Raw genomic sequence first — 21,954 nt, 5'->3', positions numbered from 1 at the left:
AAAAGAGCTACAATAACAAACCCAAAACAATCAAGGAAATGGTAATAGGAACATACATATAGATAAGTACCTTAAATGTAAATGGATTAAATGCTCCAACCAAAAGACATAGACTGGCTGAATGGATACAATGACAAGACCCATATATATGTTGTCTACAAGTGACCCACTTCAGACCTAGGGACACATACAGACTGAAAGTGAGGGGATGGAAAAAGGTATTCCATGCAAATGGAAATTAAAAGAAAGCTGGAGGGCCTTCCCTGGTGGCGCAGTGGTTGAGAATCCAACTGCCGATGCAGGGGACACAGGTTTGTGCCCCAGTCCGGGAAGATTCCGCATGCCGCGGAGCGGCTGAGCCCGTGAGCCATGGCCACTGAGCCTGCGTGTCTGGAGCCTGTGCTCCACAAGGGGAGAGGCCACAACAGTGAGAGGCCCGCATACCGCAAAAAAAAAAGAAAGCTGGAGTAGCAATTCTCATATCAGACCAAACAGACTTTAAACAAAGACTATTACAAGAAACAAAGAAGGACACTACTTAATGATCAAGGGATCAATCCATGAAGAAGATATAAACATTGTAAATATTTATGCACCCAACATAGGAGCACCTCAATACATAAGGCAAAGACTAACAGCCATAAAAGGGGAAATCAACAGTAACACATCATAGTAGGGGACTTTAACACCCCACTTTCACCAATGGACAGATCATCCAAAATGAAAATAAATAAGAAACACAAGCTTTAAATGATACATTAAACAAGATGGAATTAACTGGTATTTATAGGACATTCCATCCAAAAACAACAGAATACACATTCTTCTCAAGTGCTCATAGAACATTCTCCAGGATAGATCATATCTTGGGTCACAAATCAAGCCTTGGTAAATTTAAGAAAATTGAAATCGTATCAAGGATCTATTCTGACCACAATGCTATGAGACTAGATATCAATTACAGGAAAAAATCTGTAAAAAATGCAAACACATGGAGGCTAAACAATACACTACTTAATAACCAAGAGATCACTGAAGAAATCAAAGAGGAAATGAAAAAAATACCTAGAAACAAATGACAAGGAAAACACGACGATCCAAAAACTATGGGCTACAGCAAAAGCAGTTCTAAGAGGGAAGTTTATAGCAATACAGCCCTACCTTAAGAAACAAGAAACATCTCAAATAAACAACCTAACTTTACACCTAAAGCAATTTGAGAAAGAAGAACAAAAATAACCCCAAAGTTAGCAGAAGGAAAGAAATCATAAAGATCAGATCAGAAATAAATGAAAAACAAATGAAGGAAATGATAGCAAAGATCAATAAAACTAAAAGCTGGTTCTTTGAGAAGATAAATGAAATTGATAAACCATTAGGCTCAATCAAAAAAAAAGGGAGAAGACTCAAATCAATAGAATAGAATTAGAAATGAAAAAGGAGAAGTAACAACTGACACTGCAGAAATACAAAGGATCATGAGAGATTACTACAAGCAACTATATGCCAATAAAATGGACAACCTGGAAGAAATGGACAAATTCTTACAAATGCACAACCTTCCGAGACTGACCAGGAAGAAACAGAAAATATGAACAGACCAATCACAAGCACTGAAATTGAAACTGTGATTAAAAATCTTCCAACAGGGCTTCACTGGTGGCGCAGTGGTTGAGAGTCCGCCTGCCGATGCAGGGGACACGGGTTTGTGCCCCTGTCCAGGAAGATCCTGCATGCTGTGGAGCGGCTGGGCCCGTGAGCCATGGCCGCTGAGCCTGCGTGTCTGGAGCCTTTGCTCTGCAAAGGGAGAGGCCACGACAGTGAGAGGCCCGTGTACCGCAAAGAAAAAAAAAAAAAGAAATCTTCCAACAAACAAAAGCCCAGGACCAGATGGCTTCACAGGCAAATTCTGTCATACATTTAGAGAAGAGCTAACACCTATCCTTCTCAAACTCTTCCAAAATATGGCAGAGGTAGGAACACTCCCAAACTCATTCTGCAAGGCCACCATCACACTGATACCAAAAGCAGGCAAAGATGTCACAAAGAAAGAAAACTACAGGCCAATATCACTGATCAACATAGATGCAAAAATCCTGAACAAAATACTAGCAAACAGAATCCAACAGCGCATTAAAAGGATCATACACCTCGATAAACTGGGGTTTATCCCAGGAATGCAAAGATTTTTCAGTATACGCAAATCAATCAATGTAATACACCATATTAACAAATTGAAGGAGAAAAACCATATGATCATCTCAGTATATGCAGAGAAAGCTTTTGACAAAATTCAACACCCATTTATGTAAAAAAGCCTCCAAAAAGTAGGCATAGAGGGAACTTTCCTCAACATAATAAAGGCCATATATGACAAACCAACAGCCAACTTTGTCCTCAATGGTGAAAAACTGAAAGCATTTCCTCTAAGATCAGGAACAAGACAGGGATGTCCACTCTCACTGCTGTTATTCAACATAGCTTTGGAAGTCCTAGCCACGGCAATCAGAGAAGAAAAAGAAATAAAAGGAATACAAATTGAAAAAAAAGAAGTAAAACTGTCACTGTTTGCAGATGACATGATGCTATACATAGAGAATCCTAAAGATGCCACCAGAAAACTACTAGAGCTAATCAATGAATTTGGTAAAGTTGCAGGATACAAAATTAATGCACAGAAATCTCTTGCATTCCTATACACTAATGATGAAAAATCTGAAAGTGCAATTAAGAAAACACTTCCATTTGACATTGCAACAAAAAGAATAAAATATCTAGGAATAAACCTACCTAAGGAGACAAATGACCTGTGTGAAGAAAACTATAAGACACTGATGAAAGAAATTTAAAATGATACAAATAGATGGAGAGATATACCATGTTCTTGGATTGGAAGAATCAACATTGTGAAAATGACCCTACTACCCAAAGCAATCTGTGGATTCAGTACAATCTCTATCAAACTACCACTGGCATTTTTCACAGAACTAGAACAAAAAACTTCACAATTTGTATGGAAACACAAAAGACCCTGAATAGCCAAAGCAATCTTGAGACAGAAAAATGGAGCTAGAGGAATCAGGCTCCCTGACTTCAGACTATATACTACAAAGCTACAGTAATCAAGACAGTATGGTGCTGGCACAAAAACAGAAATATAGGTCAATGGAACAGGATAGAAAGCCCAGAGATAAACCCATGCACATAAGGTCACCTTATATTTTATAAAGGAAGCAAGAATATACAGGGGATAAAAGACAGCCTCTTCAATAAGTGGTGCTGGGAAAACTGGACAGCTACATACAAAAGATGAAATTAGAACACTCCGTAACACCATAAACAGAAATAAACTCCAAATGGATTAAAGACCTTAATGTAAGGCCAGACAGCGTCAAACTCTTAGAGGAAAACATAGGGAGAACACTCTATGACATAAATCACAGAAAGATCCTTTTTGACCCACCTCCTAGAGAAATGGAAATAAAAACAAAAATAAACAAATGGGACCTAATGAAACTTCAAAGCTTTTGCACAGCAAAGGAAACCATAAACAAGTCCAAACGACAACTCTCAGAATGGGAGAAAATATTTGCAAATGAAGTAACTGACAAAGGATTAATCTCCAAAATTTAAAAGGAGATCATGTAGCTCAATATCAAAAAAACAAAAATTCCAATCCAAAAATGGGCAGAAGACCTAAATAGACATTTCTCCAAAGAAGATATACAGATTGCCAACAAACACATGAAAGAATGCTCAACATCATTAATCATTAGAGAAATGCAAATCAAAAGTACAATGAGATATCATCTCACTTCGTTCAGAATGGCCATCATCAAAAGATCTACAAACAATAAATGCTGTGGATTGTGTGGAAAAAAAGGAACCCTCTTGCACTGTTGGTGGGAATGTAAATTGATACAGCCACTATGCAGAACAGTATGGAGGTTCTTTAAAAATCTAACAGTAGAACCACCAGCAATATGACCCAGCAATCCCACTACTGGGCATATACCCTGAGATAACCATAATTCAAAATGAGTCATGTACCACAGTGTTCATTGCAGCTCTGTTTACAATAGCCATCGACATGGAAGCAACCTAAGTGTCCATCAACAGATGAATGGATAAAGAAGATGTGGCACATATATACAATGAAATATTACTCAGCCATAAAAAGAAATGAAATTGAGTTATTTGTAGTGAGGTGGATGGACCTAGAGTCTGTCATACAGAGTGAAGTAAGTCAGAAAGAGAAAAACAAATACCATATGCTAACACATATATGTGGAATCTAAACAAGAAAAAAAAGGTCATGAAGAACCTAGGGGCAAGATGGGAATAAAGTTGCAGACCTACTAGAGAATGGACTTGAGGATATGGGGAGGGGGAAGGGTAAGATGGGACAAAGTGAGGGAGTGGCATGGACATATATACACTACCAAATGTAAAATAGATAGCTAGTGGGATGTAGCCGTGTAGCCCAGCAAGATCAGCTCAGTGCTTTGTGACCACCTAGAGGGGTGGGAAAGGGAGAGTGGGAGGGAGGGAGACGCAAGAGGGAAGAGATATGGGGACATATGTATATGTATAACAGATTCACTTTGTTTTAAAGCAGAAACTAACATGTCATTGTAAAGCAATTATAGTCCAATAAAGATGTTAAAAAAAGAAAAAGGTACAGATGTAAAAAACAAAAAAAAACCTCATTGTAGTTTTGTTTTGCGTTTCTGTGATAATTAGTGACATTGAACATCTTTTCATGTGCTTCTTGGCCATCTGTATGTCTTCCTTGGTGAAATGTCTATTTAGGTCTTCCACCCATTTTTCAATTGGCTTGTTTGTTTTTTTGATATTGAGCTCCATGAGCTGTTTGTATATTTTGGAGTTTAATCCTTTGTCTTTTGTTTCATTTGCAAATATTTTCTCCCATTTTGAGGGTTGTCTTTTGGTCTTGTTGATGGTTTCCTTTGCTGTGCAAAAGCTTTTAAGTCCCATTTGTTTATTTTTGTTTTTATTTCTGTTACTCTAGAAGGTGGGTCAAAAAAGATTTTGCTGTAGTTTATGTCAAAGAGTGTTTTTCCTATATTTTCCTCTAAGAGTTTCATAGTGTCTGGTCTTATTAAGTCTTTAATCCATTTGGAGTTTATTTTTGTATATGGTGTTAGGGAGTGTTCTAATTTCATTCTTTTACATGTAGCTGTCCAGTTTTTCGAGCACCACCTATTGAGGAGGCTGTCTTTTCTCCATTGTATGTTCTTGCCTCTTGTGTCATAAATTAGGTGCCCATATGTGCATGGGTTTATCTCTGGGCATTCTATCTTGTACCATTGACCTATATTTCTGTTTTGTGCCAGTACCATACTGTCTTAATTACTGTAGCTTTTTGGTATAGTTTGAAGTCAGGGAGCCTGATTCCTCCAACTCTGTTTTTCTTTCTCAAGATTGCTTTGGCTATTCGGGGTATTTTGTGTTTCCATACAAAATGTAAATTTTTTGGTTCTACTTCTGTGAAGAACGCCATTGGTAGTTTGATAGGGATTGCATTGAATCTGTAGATTGCTTTGGGTAGTATAGTCATTTTCACAATATTGATTCTTCCAATCCAAGAACATGATATATTCTCCGTCTGTTTATGTCATCTTTGTTTTCTTTCATCAGTGTTTTATAGTTTTCTGAGTACAAGTCTTTTGCCACCTTAGCCAGGTTTACTCTTAGGTATTTTATTCTTCTGTTGCAGTGGTAAATGGGAGTGTTTCCTTATTTTCTTTTCCTGATTTTTCGTTGTTGGTGTATAGGAATGCCAGAGATTTCTGTGACTTAATTTTGTATCCTGCAACCTTACCAAATTCATTGATTAGTTGTAGTAGTTTTCTGGTGGCATCTTTAGGATTATCTACATATAGTATCACTTCATCAGCAAACAGTGACAGTTGTACTTCTTCTTTTCCAATCTGGATTCCCTTTGTTTCCTTTTCTTCTCTGATTGCTGTGGCTAGGACTTCCAAAGCTATGTTGAATAGAGTGGCGATAGTGGACATCCTTGTCTTGTTCCTGATCTTAGAGGAAATGCTTTCAGTTTTTCACCATTGAGAATGATGCTCTCTGTGGGTTTGTCATATATGGCCTTTATTATGTTGAGGTAGGTTCCCCCATGCCCATTTTCTGGAGAATTTTTATCATAAATGGGTGTTGAATTTTGTTGAAAGCTTTTTCTGCATCTATTGAGATGATCATATGGTTTTTATTCCTTAATTTGTTAATGTGGTGTATCACATTGACTTATTTGCGTATATTGAAAAATCCTTGCATCCCTGGGATAAATCCCACTTGATCATGGTGTATGATCCATTTAATGTGTTGTTGGATTCTGTTTGCTAGTAATTTGTTCAGGATTTTTACATCTATGTTCATCAGTGATATTGGTCTTTAATCTTTTTTTTTGATATCTTTTTCTGGGTGATGGTGGCTTTGTAGAACGAATTTGGGAGTGTTTCTCCTGCTGCAGTTTTTAAAAAGAGATTGAGAAGGATCTGTATTAGCTCTTCTCTAAATGTTTGATAGAATTCGCCTGTGAAGCCTTCTGGTCCTGGACTTTTGTTTGTTGGAATATTTTAAATTATGGTTTCAATTTCATTACTTGTGATGTGTCTGTTTATATTTTCTAATTTTTCCTGGTCAGTCTTGGAAAATTGTACCTTTCCAATAGTTTGTCTATTTCTTCATGGTTGTCCATTTTATTGACATATAGTTTTTTGTAGTAGTGTCTTATAATCCTTTGTATTTCTGCAGTGTCAGTTGTTACTTCTCCTTTTTCATTTCCAATTTTATTGATTTGCATCCTGTGCCTGTTTTTCTTGATGAGTCTGGCTAAGGGTTTATCAATTTTATTTATCTTCTCAAAGAACTAGCTTTTAGTTTTATTGATCTTTTCTATTGTTTTCTTCATTTCTATTTCATTTATTTCTGCTGTGATATTTATGGTTTCTTTCCTTCTACTGACTTTGGGTTTTCTTTGTTCTTCTTTCTCTAGTTGTTTTAAGTGTAGGGTTAGATTGTTTATTTGAGATTTTTCTTGTTTCCTGCGGTGAGATTGTATTGCTATAAACTTCCCTCTTAAATCAGCTTTTGCTGCATCCCATAGGTTTTGTGTCATCGTGTTTTAATTTTGATTTAGTCAGGCTCAGTAAGGCACAACAGGGAAATGAGGCTACTCATAAAAGCTAATTCAGTCTTAGTCTCTTTTAATAAATGAAGAATGTCTAGAATGTGGGAGAGAAAATTTTCACCCTCCATTGGTCAAGCAACATCTGCAATTCTGGGGTCACACTATAAGAGGGATGTTGCTAAACCATTATAGCTACCAATGAGAGTGAGGAATTTTGAAACTACCTAATTTGAAGGGAACTGATTTGCTTAATGGGGAGGAGTTTAGACAGGCCTGAATTCATATCCCATCTCTACAACTTATTAATGTGAATTTGGCAAGTCAGGTAACTTTGCTTATCCTCATCTTCCTATCTGTAAGATGGGGATAATATTATAATAATGGTTACCTCTTAGGATTTCTGTGAGAGTTAAATGAGATCCATGCATATAAAGATCTTAAGCCAATGCCTACAACGTCAGAAACTCACTATAAATGGTAACTTTTATTGACAGGAATGGTCAAAGGAACTGGATAGGTATTACTAAGTTTTGGAAGGGTAACAAAGAAGAGGAATATGACTTTTTTATATAGCTTCAGAGAATATAATTTAAAAGGATACAACTCAAGAAATTTATTTCGAAGAATATGAGCTAGCTGACAATAAATTGAGCTACCTCAGAAAGTGATGAATGTCATCTCCCCTCACCCATCCTGGGGTACAACTTGAAATTTTTGAGAGTATTCATGCATTAAAGAAAGTACTGAACTAGATATGCAGAATCTTTTCCACATCCACTACTCTGATCATTCATTCTACAGATATTTACTGACCTTGATGGACACTATCTAAGTGCTATGGATAGATCGGTGAGCAAAACAGACATGATCTTTTTCTTTATGGCATTTACTAGTTTATGCTTTTTTGGTGCTGGTGGCCATCCTTCCCTTCAAATTCCTTTTAGTTCTCCTTTTGCCTCTGACCATGTCTCCTTTGCCTCCTTCAGTTGTTCTTCCTCATTCCTGTCACGCTTGGCATCCTTCAATCTTCTTTCTTAAGTCTCTTTTTTTCCCTTGTATACTTTCTGCTTTGGCCATCTCTTCTAGTGTATTTAGCCTTTACAAACTGGTAGATTTGTCTTTCTAAAAATGTTCTCATGCTTAAAAACTCTTAGTGACTCCCCATTGTCTACTAATAAAAAAGCTTGCTATTTGAGACCCTTAGCTAGATATTCCAGTCCACTTCTCCAAACTTATCTCCATCTGGTTCCATAACTTCTGAGCAGATTGGACAACTCCTTATTTTCAATTTTTGCCTTTGATTGTTCCCTTGTCTTCCTGTTTCTTAGGGTCTTTATCTTTTCAGATCCATCTGCCCAGGAAAGCCACATCTCCAACTGAGATCCTCTTCTTCATTTCAAGCTTATTGCAAATGCTAACTTGTTCACATAACCTTCAAATATACCTTCAGGTGGAAGTGAACTTGTCCCTCCTCTGAACCATCAGGGTCCCATACTTTTTTTTTTTCTTTTTTGTGGTACACGGGCCTCTCACTGTTGTGGCCTCTCCCATTGCAGAGCACAGGCTCCGGATGCACAGGCTCAGCGGCCATGGCTCACGGGCCCAGCTGCTCCACAGTATGTGGGATCTTCCTGAACCGGGGCACGAACCTGTGTCCCCTGCATCGGCAGGCAGACTCTCAACCACTGCGCCACCAGAGAAGCCCTCCCATACTTTTTATATGGCGCTCTGATCTTATCTTCCTACACTTTCAGTTTATAAATTCCTTGAAACTTGTTGCTGCTATGTTTTAATAAAACCTAGTAGGGACTTCCCTGGTGGCGCAATGGTTAAGAATCCGCCTGCCAATGCAGGGGACATGGGTTCCATTCCTGGTCTGGGAAGATCCCACATGCCACGGAGCAGCTAAGCCCATGTGCCACAACTACTGAGCCTGCGCTCTAGAGCCCACGGGCCACAACTACTGAGCCTGCGTGTCGCAACTACTGAAGCCTGCATGCATAGAGCCCATGCTTCGCAACGAAAGAAGCCACTACAATGAGAAGCCCGAAGAGTAGCGCCCATGAGCAGCAACGAAGACCCAACGCAGCCACAAATAAATAAAAATAATTAAATTAAAAAAAAAGGTACTTTCCAAAAAAAAAAAACCTAGTAGGGTATCTTGCAGAATATAAACATTCAGTAAGTATTTGGTAACAGATGAACAGATTATATGATGATATAATTTTATTTAAAGAAGAAACTATATTTTATGGATGATAAATTCCTACATTCACAACTTTTTATTGAGCACCTACTATGTAGCAGGTACTATTCTGAGCATTGGGATAAGGCAATGAATAAAACGGTCTACAACATATAGTATGTCAAATGGTGGTAAGTACTATGAAGCAAGGTAAGTGAGGATAAAAGGGATGGATAGTGAAGGAAGTGCTACTTAATATAAGGGGTAAGGGTAGTCTTCTCTGACAGTGCGGCATTTGAACAGAGATAACACATACATAAGGGCCCACATGCATCAGGATGAACTTAAAAATTGTCATGTTATAATTGAACATTATTGATTATTGTTTTTAGTATCCTTTTATATTATACATGAATAATTTGAATATTAGGAGTCATTGATAATGGCAATTGAGATTTATTTCTTACAGAAAATTCAGTAAGATAAAGAAGTCTTGAATATCTCTTCTTCAAGTATAGTTGAAAAAATGTTCAAATTGTTATGTTTTAATGATATATCTTAATGTTATATTCAAGAAAGTCATACATTGTTCTAACTATAAATTTCAGAATTGAAGGAGCCAAACGAAATTTAGCCAGAACATTGGATAAAAGAACACCTTCATCACCAGAGCCAGATTATCCTCCAACTGTAGGTTTATATTTTCTCTTTAAAAAGTGTATCTTTATACTATTTTAATTCTTATTTTAAATCAGTCTCAATATAACTAGTATTTTTTAAAGAATAATACATATATTTAAAACTATTTATATTTTTGATTTAAAAAATATAAAATTACTTTAAAAACTTTCTTCTTGATTTAATTGTCTTGTTTGTTTGCTTTTGACAGATGACCAGTGAAATTAAAAAGAAAGGAGTGAGTTCAATTTTTTATATTTCTTGCTTTGAAAATGTTCAAACAAATTGTTACAGAGTAGCTCCTTCTAAGACCACCTGCTAAATTCCATCCCAGAGAAGAAAGAAATTTAGAAACAGATTATTTTCTCTGCCAAAGGTACAAGCGTGCCATGATGACAATACAGGTTTTATTTATTTATTTTTGGCTGCATTGGGTCTTCATTGCTGCACACAGGCTTTATCTAGTTGCAGAGAGCAGGGGCTACTCTTCGTTGCAGTGCGTGGCTTCTTATTGCAGTGGCTTCTCTTGTTGCAGAGCATGGACTCTAGGCACACAGGCTTCAGTAGTTGTGGCGCGCGGGCTCTGTAGTTGTGGCTCATGGGCTCTAGAGCGCAGGCTCAGTAGTTGTGGCACATGGGCTTAGTTGCTCCACGGCATGTAGGATCTTCCTGGACCAGGGCTCAAACCCGTGTCCCCTGCATTGGCAGGCGGATTCTTAACCACTGCGCCACCAGGGAAGGCCCGACAGTACAGGTTGTTTGTTTTTGTTTTCGTTTGTTTTGTTTTTTTTTTTTGTGGTATGCGGGCCTCTCACTGTTGTGGCCTCTCCCATTGTGGAGCACAGGCTCCGGATGCTCAGGCTCAGCAGCCATGGCTCATGGGCCCAGCCACTCCGTGGCATGTAGGATCTTCCCAGACCGGGGCACGAACCCATGTCCCCTGCATTGGCAGGTGGACTCTCAACCACTGCGCCACCAAGGAAGCCCCTATACAGGTTTTAAGAGTTACATTTTTGTTGCTATTCATTATTTGAGGATTAATTGTAAATATTTTTGTTGTTATTCCAAAGAACTGAAAAAATATCCAAAGTGGTAGTTATAAAGGAAAATACATCTCCCTTTTCATTGTCTTGATGTTGATATAATGATGACTGCTTATTTTGAATCCATTATGTGCCACCCACATGCTAGATGATAGAGATTAAAAAAAGACACTGACTGCATGGGTGACAACATGGGACTGTGATGTGATTGTTGGAAAGATGAAAACATGTAAAATTTCCTTAACAGCAAAGGATATGGAAAGTTATGGAGCTGGTTACACAAAAGAAGAATTTATGCAGCATGTTACCAGATGGGGGTACAGGCTTTCCAGAACCCTTGAAGTTCCCTCTTGGGATAGAGGGCTAAGGATACCTTCCTACTGACTGAGGATCTTTGGAAGAATCTCATTTTAGCTAATCCAAGTTTTTTGTCTTTTTAAAATACTCCTCCTCCTCCTCCCTCTGCCTCCCAACTTTTCCGGAGACTTGGGCTGTGGATTTGCCTCTTTCCTAGATGTAAGAACTGATATAAAACAACCCCAAAACATTTATAAATATTTAATGTGAGGCTGGGTGAACTGCAAGATATTTTTGTGTGTATGTGTTTAGCATCCTTATCCTTCCTCCATAGTTTTTGCCTTTAGTGTCTTACAATCTAAAATAGGTAGCTGGGTATGAAACAGTAATTCACTCTTAAACCCACTGCCTTGGCAATCTGGCTTCTAGGAACTCCACCACTTCATCATAAATGTCACCAATGACCACTAGTTGCCAAACCCAAAGGATATTTTTTCAATATTTCTCTCACTAGACCTTCAGCTGACTTTTCAAAACGTTTTACTTTTAAATAATTGAACACATGTATCAGTAGAACAGAAGAGATGACTCAGAAATAGACACACTCAGCTACAGCCAACTGATTTTTGACAAAGGTGCAAAAATCAGTTCAATGGAAAAAGGATAATCTTTTCAACAAATGGGGTAGAGCAATAGGACAACCATAAAATAACAAAAGAAATAAACAGCAAAAACCCCAAACCTCAGCCTAAACGTTGCCTCTTGTACAAAAATTAACTAAAAATTGATCATAGATTTAAATGTAAAACAAAACTATTTAAAAACTTTTAGAAGAAAATCTAGGACTTGGCCAAGAATTCTTAGACGTGACATCAAAAGCACAATCCATATTAAGGACCTAAATGTAAGATTGGAAACCATAAAACTCCTAGAAGGTAACATAGGCAGGATACTTTTTGACATAAATTGTAGCAATATTTTTTTTGGATTGGTCTCCTAAGGCAAAGAAAACAAAAGCAAAAATAAATGAATGGGACCTAATTAAACTTGAAAGCTTTTGCACAGCAGAACCATCAACAAAATGAAAAGAGAACCTACTGAATGGGAGAAAATATTTGCAAATCATATGACTGATAAGGGGTTAGTATCCAAGGTATATAAACAGCTCATACAACTAACTTAATGTCAAAAAAACAAATAACCCAATTAAAAAATGGGCAGAAGACCTGAATAGACATTTTTCTAAAGAAGACATACAGATGGCTAACAAGCACATGAAAAGATGCTCAACATTCATTTATCATTCATTCATCAGAGAAATGAAATCAAAAACCACAATGAGATATCACCTCACACCTGTCAAAATGACTACCATCAAAAAGACCACAGAGGCAGCCACTCCCATGGGCAAAAGCCCAGGGGCTGTTCCTGCCCTGTGCTCCCTCCCTCTGCCTTTCACTTCCCAGCTCCCAATATCTTGGAAGCTTTGAAGCTCAGCAAAGAAGGGAAATCCATTGAGAACAGTCTGTAAAGTGTCAAGCAATATCCAGATATCACCTGCACTGTGCCTGTCCCCTGCCTGAACCCGGAATTCTTCCACCGAGTGAATGGTACTGGGTCCCACATTGGCGTTGCTCATATGGTTGATGAAGACATATTGACAGAGTTATTGTTGCCATGTGGCTGACAGGGTCTTGGTGCTCTGGCTGGGTGTCAGGCCTGTGCCTCTGAGGTGGGAGAGCTGAGCTCAGGACATTGGTCCACCAGAGACCTCCCAGCTCCATGTAATATCAAATGGTGAAAACTCTCCCAGTGATCTCCATCTAAATGCTAAGACCCAGGTCCACTCAATGACCAGCAAGCTACAGTGCTGGACATACTATGCCAAACAACTAGCAAGACAGAAACACAACACCACCCATTAGCAGAGTGGCTGCCTAAAATCATAATAATGCCACAGACACCCCAAAACACACCACTGGACTCGGCCCTGCCCACCACAAAGACAAGATCCAGACTCGTCCACCAGAACACAGATACCAGTTCCCTCCACCAGGAAGCGTACACAACCCACTGAACCAAGCTTACCCACTGGGGGCAGACACAAAAAACAACAGGAACTACGAACCTGCAGCCTGTGAAAAGGAGACCCCAAACACAATAAGTTAAGCAAAATGAGAAGAGAGAGAAACACACAGCAGATGAAGGAGCAAGGTAAAAACCCGCCAGACCAAAGAAATGAGGAAATAGGCAGTCTACCTGAAAAAGAATTCAGAGTAATGATAGTAAAAATGATCCAAAATCTTGGAAATAGAATGGAGAAAATACAAGAAACGTTTAACAAGGACCTAGAAGAACTAAAGAGCAAACCAACAATGATGAACAACACAATAAATGAAATTAAAAATTCTCTAGAAGGAATCAATAGCAGAATAATTGAGGCAGAAGAACAGATAAGTGACCTGGAAGATAAAATAGTGGAAATAACTACTGTAGAGCAGAATAAAGAAAAAGAATGAAGAGAATTGAGGAGAGACTCAGAGACCTCTGGGACAACATTAAACCCACCAACATTCAAATCATAGGGGTCCCAGAAGAAGAAGAGACAAAGAAAGGGACTGAGAAAATAGTTGAAGAGATTATAGTTGAAAACTTCCCTAATATGGGAAAGGAAACAGTCAAGTCCAGGAAGCACAGAGTCCCATACAGGATAAATCCAAGGAGAAACACACCAAGTCAGATATTAATCAAACTATCAAAAATTAAATACAAAGAAAAAATATTAAAAGCAGCAAGGGAAAAACAACAAGTAACATACAAGGGACTCCCCATAAGGTTAACAGCTGATCTTTCAGCAGAAACTCTGCAAGCCAGAAGGGAGTGGCAGGACATATTTAAAGTGATGAAAGGGAAAAACTTACAACCAAGATTACTCTACCCAGCAAGGATCTCATTCGGATTCTACAGAGAAATTAAAACCTTTACAGACAAGCAAAGGCTAAAAGAATTCAGCACCACCAAACCAGCTTTACAACAAATGCTAAAGGAACGTATCTAGGCAGGAAACAAAAGAGAAGGAAAAGACCTACAATAACAAACCCAAAACAATTAAGAAAATGGTAATAGGAACATACATATCGGTAACTACCTTAAATGTAAATGGATTAAATGCAAATGGATTAAATGCTCCCACCAAAAGACATAGACTGGCTGAATGGATACAAAAACAAGACCCATATATATGCTATCTACAAGAGACACACTTCAGACCTAGGAACACATACAGACTGAAAGTGAGGGGATGGAAAAAGAAATTCCGTGCAAATGAAAATCAAAAGAAAGCTGAGGTAGCAATTCTCATATCAGACTAAAGAGACTTAAAATAAAGACTATTTCAAGACACAAAGAAGGACAGTACATAATGATCAAGGGGTCAATCCAAGAAGAAGATATAGCAATTGTAAATATTTATGCACCCAACATAGGAGCACCTCAATACATAAGGCAAATGCTTACAGCCTTAAAAAGGGAAATTGACAGTAACACAATCATAGTAGTGGACTTTAACAGCCCACTTTCACCAATGGAAAGATCAACCAAAATGAAAATAAGTAAGGAAACACAAGCTTTAAATGATACATTAAACAAGATGGGCTTAATTGATATTTATTGGACATTCCATCCAAAAAGAACAGAATACACTTTCTTCTCAAGTGCTCATGGCACAGTCTCCAGGATAGAGCATATCTTGGGTCACAAATCAAGCCTTGGTAAATTTAAGAAAATTGAAATCGTATCAAGTATCTTCCAACCACAACACTATGATACTAGATATTAATTACAGGAAAAAATCTGTAAAAAATTCAAACACATGGAGGCTAAACAGTACACAACTAAATAAGCAAGAGATCACTGAAGAAATCAAAGAGGAAATCAAAAAGTAGCTAGAAACAAATGACAGTGAAAACACAATGACCAAAACCTATGGGATGCAGCAAAAGCAGTTCTAAGAGGGAAGTTTATAGCAATACAATCCTACCTCAAGGAACAAGAAACATCTCTAATAAACAACCCACCCTTGCACCTAAAGCAATTAGAGAAAGAAGAAGAAAAATAACCCAAACTTAGCAGAAGGAAAGAAATCATAAAGATCAGATCAGAAATAGATGAAAAAGAAATGAAGGAAATAACAGCAAAGATCAATACAACTAACAGCTGGTTCTTTGAGAAGATAAACAAAATTGATAAACCATTAGCCAGACTCATCAAGAAAAAAGGGAGAGGACTCAGATCAATGGAATTAGAAATGAAAAAGGAGAAGTAACAACTGACACTGCAGAAACACAAAGGATCATGAGTGGTTACTACAAGCAACTATATGCCAATAAAATGGACAACCTGGAAGAAATGGACAAATTCTTAGAAAAGCACAACCTTCCGAGACTGAACCAGGAAGAAATAGAAAACATAAACAGACCAATCAGAAGCACTGACTGTGATTAAAAATCTTCCAACAAACAAAAGCCCAGGACCAAATGGCTTCACAGGCGAATTCTATGAAACATTTAGAGAAGAGCTAACACCTATCCTTCTCAAACTCTTCCAAAATATAGCAGAGGGAGGAACACTCCCAAACTCATTCTATGAGGCCACCATCACCCTGTTACCAAAACCAGAGAAGGATGTCACAAAGAAAGAAGACTACAGGCCAATATCACTGATGAACATAGATGCAAAAATTCTCAACCAAATACTAGCAAACAGAATCCAACAGCACATTCAAAGGATCATTCACCACGGTCAAGTGGGGTTTATCCCAGGAATGCAAAGATTTTTAAGTATACACAAATCAATCAATGTGATACACCATATTAACAAACTGAAGGAGAAAAACCATATGATAATCTCAATAGATGCAGAAAAAGCTTTTGACAAAATTCAACACCATTTATCATAAAAACCCCCCAGAGCGCAGGCATAGAGGGAACTTTCCTCAACATAATAAAGGCCATATATGACAAACCCACAGCCAACATCGTTCTTAATGGTGAAAAACTGAAACTATTTCCTCTGAGATCAGGAACAAGACAAGGTTGTCCACTCTAACCACTATTCTTTAACATAGTTTTGGAAGTTTTAGCCACAGCAATCCGAGATGAAGAAGAAATAAAAGGAATCCAAACTGGCAAAGAAGAAGTAAAGCTGTCACTGTTTGCAGATGACCTGATACTATACATAGAGAATCCTAAAGATGCTACCAGAAAACTACTAGAGCTAATGAATGAATTTGGTAAAGTAGCTGGATACCAAATTAATGCACAGAAATCTCTTGCATTCCTATACACTAATGATGAAAAATCTGAAAGAGAAATTAAGGAAACACTCCCTTTTACCATTGCAACAAAAAGAATAAAATACCTAGGAATAAACCTACCTAGGGAGACAAAAGACCTGTATGCAGAAAAGTATAAGACACTGATGAAAGAAATTAAAGATGATACAAACAGATGGAGAGATATACCATGTTCTTGGATTGGAAGAATCAACATGTGAAAATGACTATACTACCCAAAGCAATCTAGATTCAGTGCAATCCCTATCAAACTACCACTGGCATTTTTCACAGAACTAGAACAAAAAATTTCACAATTTGTATGGAAACACAAAAGAGGCCCAAATAGCCAAAGCAATCTTTTTCTTTCCCCCTTAGGTTAATTTTTATATTACTTATCATTGTACTGCTATAGCTAAATCAACTAAATATAATTTTACGTAGTGTTGCTCAAAAGATCTACAAACAACAAGGCTGATGCTTACCTTAAAAAGGAGCATTTTTAAAATAAAAGAAGAAAACAGTTATGTTCCAAATGAATGGAACTGGGCAAAATACATATTACCAGTAACATATTTAGACAGTGAGTATCAGGTGCCGATTGGTTTCTCTTAATATGCATAACAGGCTTGAATAAGATCTTGAAAATAATGTTCCTCCCTCTAAATTTTTAGCTTCTACATAGTGTCAGATGTTATAATTGATATGAAGTATAAATGCGTTTAGGCAAAAGTAAAAATCCACATACAAAGTAAAATAGCAAAATCTGTAGAGACTTTCTGTAGAAGGCTCTCTTCTCTTGTGGTAACATCCTTTAGTACATATCCAGGATAGATTAAATTGAAACAATATATTTTGATACAGTAGCAATACTTTCATATACTCTTACTAAATATTATAAAATTCCAAAAATACATAAATATTCCTTGTACCGTGCATTGTGCTCCATTTTGGGCCTGATGAGGTTGTGGTTACTATTTTAACAGTTAAACAGTGCACCTCAATAGTTCTGCCATCTATAAACAGTGAATGGAAACAGTGGTGAGGTCTCTAGAGAGATGGCAAACTACCTTTAAAGTGAAAATTTTTTATGGAGTGTCTCCAGATTAGAGGAGAGGAGGATACAGGGTAGGGGAGGTAAGCAGGGTAAAACAATTTTAAAATGACACTGCTTAGGAGTATATATTTAATGATAGCTACTATACCTTGTCTATCCTTTATAGTAATCTGGAATAACTGCATGTTTGTGCAAAATAAAGTTTCTACTTTATAGGAAGAGGGGCAGTGTGTTAGGAAAAGCATGTTCTTAGTCAGGGGAAGATGTGAAGACATCTCTCTCGTAAGTGCTATTTTATTTGGTAAATCTTTTGGCTACATCACTATATGCTATTTCAACCTCCTTATCACTGGGGCAGGTAGCCAAAGCAATGTTGAGAAAGAAAAACAGAGCTGGAGGAATCAGGCTCCCTGCCTTCAGACGATACTACAAAGCTACGGTAATCAAGACAGTATGGTACTGGCACAAAAACAGAAATATAGATCAATGGAACAGGATAGAAAGCCCAGAGATAAACCTACACACATATGGTCACCTTATTTTTGATAAAGGAGGCAAGAATATGCAATTGAGAAAAGACAGCCTCTTCAATGATTGGTGCTGGGAAAACTGGACAGCTACATGTAAAAGAATGAAATTAGAACACTCTGTAACACCATACACAAAACTAAACTCCAAATGGATTAAAGACCTAAATGTAAGGCCAGACACTATCAAACTCTTAGAGGAAAACATAGGCAGAGCACTCTATGACATAAATCACAGCAAGATTCTTTTTGACCCACCTCCTAGAGAAATGGAAATAAAAACAAACAAATGGGACCTAATGAAACTTAAGAGCTTTTGCATAGCAAAGGAAACCATAAACAAAATGAAAAGACAACCCTCAGAATGGGAGAAAATATTTGCAAATGAAGCAACTGACAAAGGATTAATCTCCAAAATTTGTAAGCAGCTTATGCAGCTCAATATCAAAAAAACAAACAACCCAATCCAAAAATGGGCAGAAGACCTAAATAGACATTTCTCCAAAGAAGATATACAGATTGCCAACAAACGCATGAAAGGCTGCTCAACATCACTAATCATTAGAGAAATGCAAATCAAAACTACAATGAGATATCACCTCACACCAGTCAGAATGGCCATCGTCAAAAAATCTACAAACAGTAAATGCTGGAGAGCGTGTGGAGAAAAGGGAACCCTCTTGCACTGTTGGTTGGAATGTAAATTGATACAGCCACTATGGAGAACAGTATGGAGTTTCCTTAAAAAACTACAAATAGAACTACCATACGACCCAGCAATCCCACTATTGGACATATACCCTGAGAAAACCATAATTCAAAAAGAGTCTTGTACCATAGTGTTCATTGCAGCTCTATTTACAATAGCCAGGACATGGAAGCAACCTAAGTGTCCATCAACAGATAAATGGATAAAGAAGATGTGGCACATATATACAATGAAATATTACTCAACCATAAAAAGAAATGAAATTGAGTTATTTGTAGTTGGGTGGATGGACCTAGAGTCTGTCATACAGAGTGAAGTAAGTCAGAAAGAGAAAAACAAATACCATATGCTAACACATATACATGGAATCGAAAAAAAAAAAAAAAGGTTCTGAAGAGCCTAGGGGCAGGACACGAATAAAAACGCAGATGCAGAGAATGGACTTGAGGACACGGGGAGTTGGAAGGGTAAGCTGGGACGAAGTGAGAGAGTGGCATGGGCATATATACACTACCAAATGTAAAATAGATAGCTAGTGGGAAGCAGCTGCATTGCACAGGGAGATCAGCTCAGTGCTGTGTGACCACCTAGAGGGGTGGGAGGGGGATGCAAGAGGGAGGGAATATGGGGATATATGTTTATGCATAGCTGATTCCCTTTGTTATAAAGCAGAAACTAACACACCATTCTAAAGCAATTATACTCCAATAAAGATGTTTAAAAAAAAATGACCACAAATAACTAATGTTGGTGAGGATGTAGAGAGAAGGGAGCCCTTGTACACTGTTGGTGGGAACATAAATTGGTGCAGCCACTATGGGAAACAGTGTGGAGGTCCCTCTAAAAACTAAAAATAGAACTACATATGACCCCGCCATTCCATTTCTGGGTATATAGCCAAAGAAAACAAAAACACTAATCAAAAAGATAAATGTACCCTAATGTTCACAACAGCATTATTTACAAAAGCCAAGACATGGATAAGGAAGATGTGAATTTATATACATATATATAATTTATATACATATATATATATATGTAATGGAATAACTCAGCCATAAAAAAGAATGAAAATTTTCCATTTGCAACAACAAAGATAAACCTGGAGAGTATTATGCATAGAGAAATGAGTCAGACAGAGAAAGGTAAATACTGTATGTTATCATTTATATGTGGAATCTAAAAAATAAAACAAATGAAGGAATATAACAAAAGAGAAACAGACTCACACATACAGAGAAAAAACTAGTGGTTACCAGTGGGAGAGGAAAGGGAGGAGGGGCAAGATAGGGGTAGGGGATTAAGAGGTACAAACTACTATGTATAAAATAAATAAGCTATAATGATACATGGTATAGCACAGGGAATATAGCCTATATTTTATAACTTTAAATGGAATATAATCTATAAAAATTTTGAATCACTATGTTGTACATCTGAAACTAATATATATTGTAAATCAACTGTACCTCAATTTAAAAAATCAGTCTGGGACTTCCCTCGCTGTTCAGTGGTTAAGACTCTGCACTTCCATTGCAGTGGGCATGAGTTCAATCCATGTTCGGGGAACTAAGATCCTGCATGCTGCGCAGCACGGCCAAAAAATAAATAAAAAGCACAATCCATAAAAAAACCAATAAATTTTATTTCATAAAAATTAAAAACTATAGGTGAAAGATTCTGTTAAGAGGATGAAAAAACATGCTACATACTGCAAGAAAATATTCACAAATCACATATCCAACAAAGGACTTGTATCTAGAATATTTAAGAACTCTCAAAACTCAACAGGATAAGAACAAAAAATCCAATTAGAAAATGAGTAGAAGACATGACTAGACATTTTACCAAAGAGGGTATATGGATGGCAAATAAGCACATCAAAGATGCTCCACATTATTAACCATTAGGGAAATGTAAATTAAAACTGTGATGAGTTATCACTACATACCCATTAGTATGGCTAAAATAAAAAATAGTGACAATTCCAGCTGAATTTTGACACTGCTGAATATTCATTTCCTTTTAAATGCCCTTATACTTGTTTTTCTAGTTCTCTAAATATTATTTCTCTGTCATCTTCATGGGTTTCGCTTCCCTGCATAACTGTGGCCCAGTGTTCTCTTTCCTTGAATCTTCCTGGATGATTCTCTTCTGATTTCAAGTACCTTCCATATTTTGATGACTCCCATAGATTTTGATGCACAAATACCTCAAATTCAACATGTCAGAAAAAATGAACTTATCAGCTTCTTCCATAAGACGTCTCTTCCTCCTTATTCTCTCTTCTGGTTATCACTATTTACCCAATCACTCATGCTTAATACACCTGAGTCTTAACTTCTTTTTCCCCCTCTCTCTGCCATACAATTAGTCCCCAAATGCTACGAATATTTCTCCAATCAGTCCTCTTTTTGTCCTAGCCTTACATCAGGTCTTCCTCTTTCCCCTTGACTACAATAGCCATCAGTGGCTTCCCATAACATACAGAATTAAATCTTAATGTGTATGCAAGGCTTTCTGTAATATGACTCCTACCTATTCTCCTGCCTCTCCTCTCACCATGCTCTGTATCATATTTTATGCTTCACCAACGTGGACTTTCTTATTCATCCTTGAGGAAACATAATTTATCTATCTATCTATCCATCCATCCTTCCTTCTATCATCTATCTATCTTAAAAACCATGAGTTTACACTTATGCCTCCTATTCCAATTTAATATCACTGGGTTCATTCTAGTCTTCCCTCTTTCCTTATTTGTTGCTCCCTTCTCTCCCAGTCAGAAACCTAGCTTTTATGAACCACAGTATATTTACTTATTTTGTTAAATTCTAGAATACACATAAACTGTTTTTAAATTGCTAACCCATAACATGTGAGAAACCTACTCTACACCACCAGGGAAGTCCCACCATCATAACTATTTTAAAATGTACTGTTCAGGACTTCCCTGGT

At 37.3% G+C, this 21,954-nt stretch overlaps 1 protein-coding gene across 29 annotated transcripts in view; it reads left to right on the top strand.

Moving 5' to 3' along the window:
* Positions 1-21,954, top strand: part of DNAH12 (dynein axonemal heavy chain 12) — a 232,905-nt gene that overhangs the window by 23,602 nt on the left and 187,349 nt on the right. For 28 of the 29 annotated variants that reach the window (XR_003796539.1, XR_003796540.1, XR_003796541.1 and 25 more), the window contains 2 exons: positions 9,962-10,043; positions 10,243-10,269. Coding sequence is in view for 21 of the 29 variants with exons in the window: in XM_029241697.1 (XP_029097530.1) it covers positions 9,962-10,043; positions 10,243-10,269 (109 nt within the window). In the remaining 8 variants the exon portion in view is untranslated. Of the gene's footprint in view, positions 1-7,969; positions 8,018-8,513; positions 10,044-10,242; positions 10,270-21,954 lie in introns of all 29 variants that reach the window. The other variant, XM_029241702.1, reaches the window with a different exon arrangement.

This window comes from Monodon monoceros, unplaced genomic scaffold (genome assembly GCF_005190385.1).
Source record: "Monodon monoceros isolate NGI ecotype Baffin Bay Population unplaced genomic scaffold, NGI_Narwhal_1 Super_Scaffold_3, whole genome shotgun sequence".
Classification (NCBI taxonomy): Eukaryota; Metazoa; Chordata; class Mammalia; order Artiodactyla; family Monodontidae; genus Monodon; species Monodon monoceros.
The sequence above is the reverse complement of the archived record's forward strand: the minus strand, read 5'-3'. Positions and strand labels throughout refer to the sequence as shown.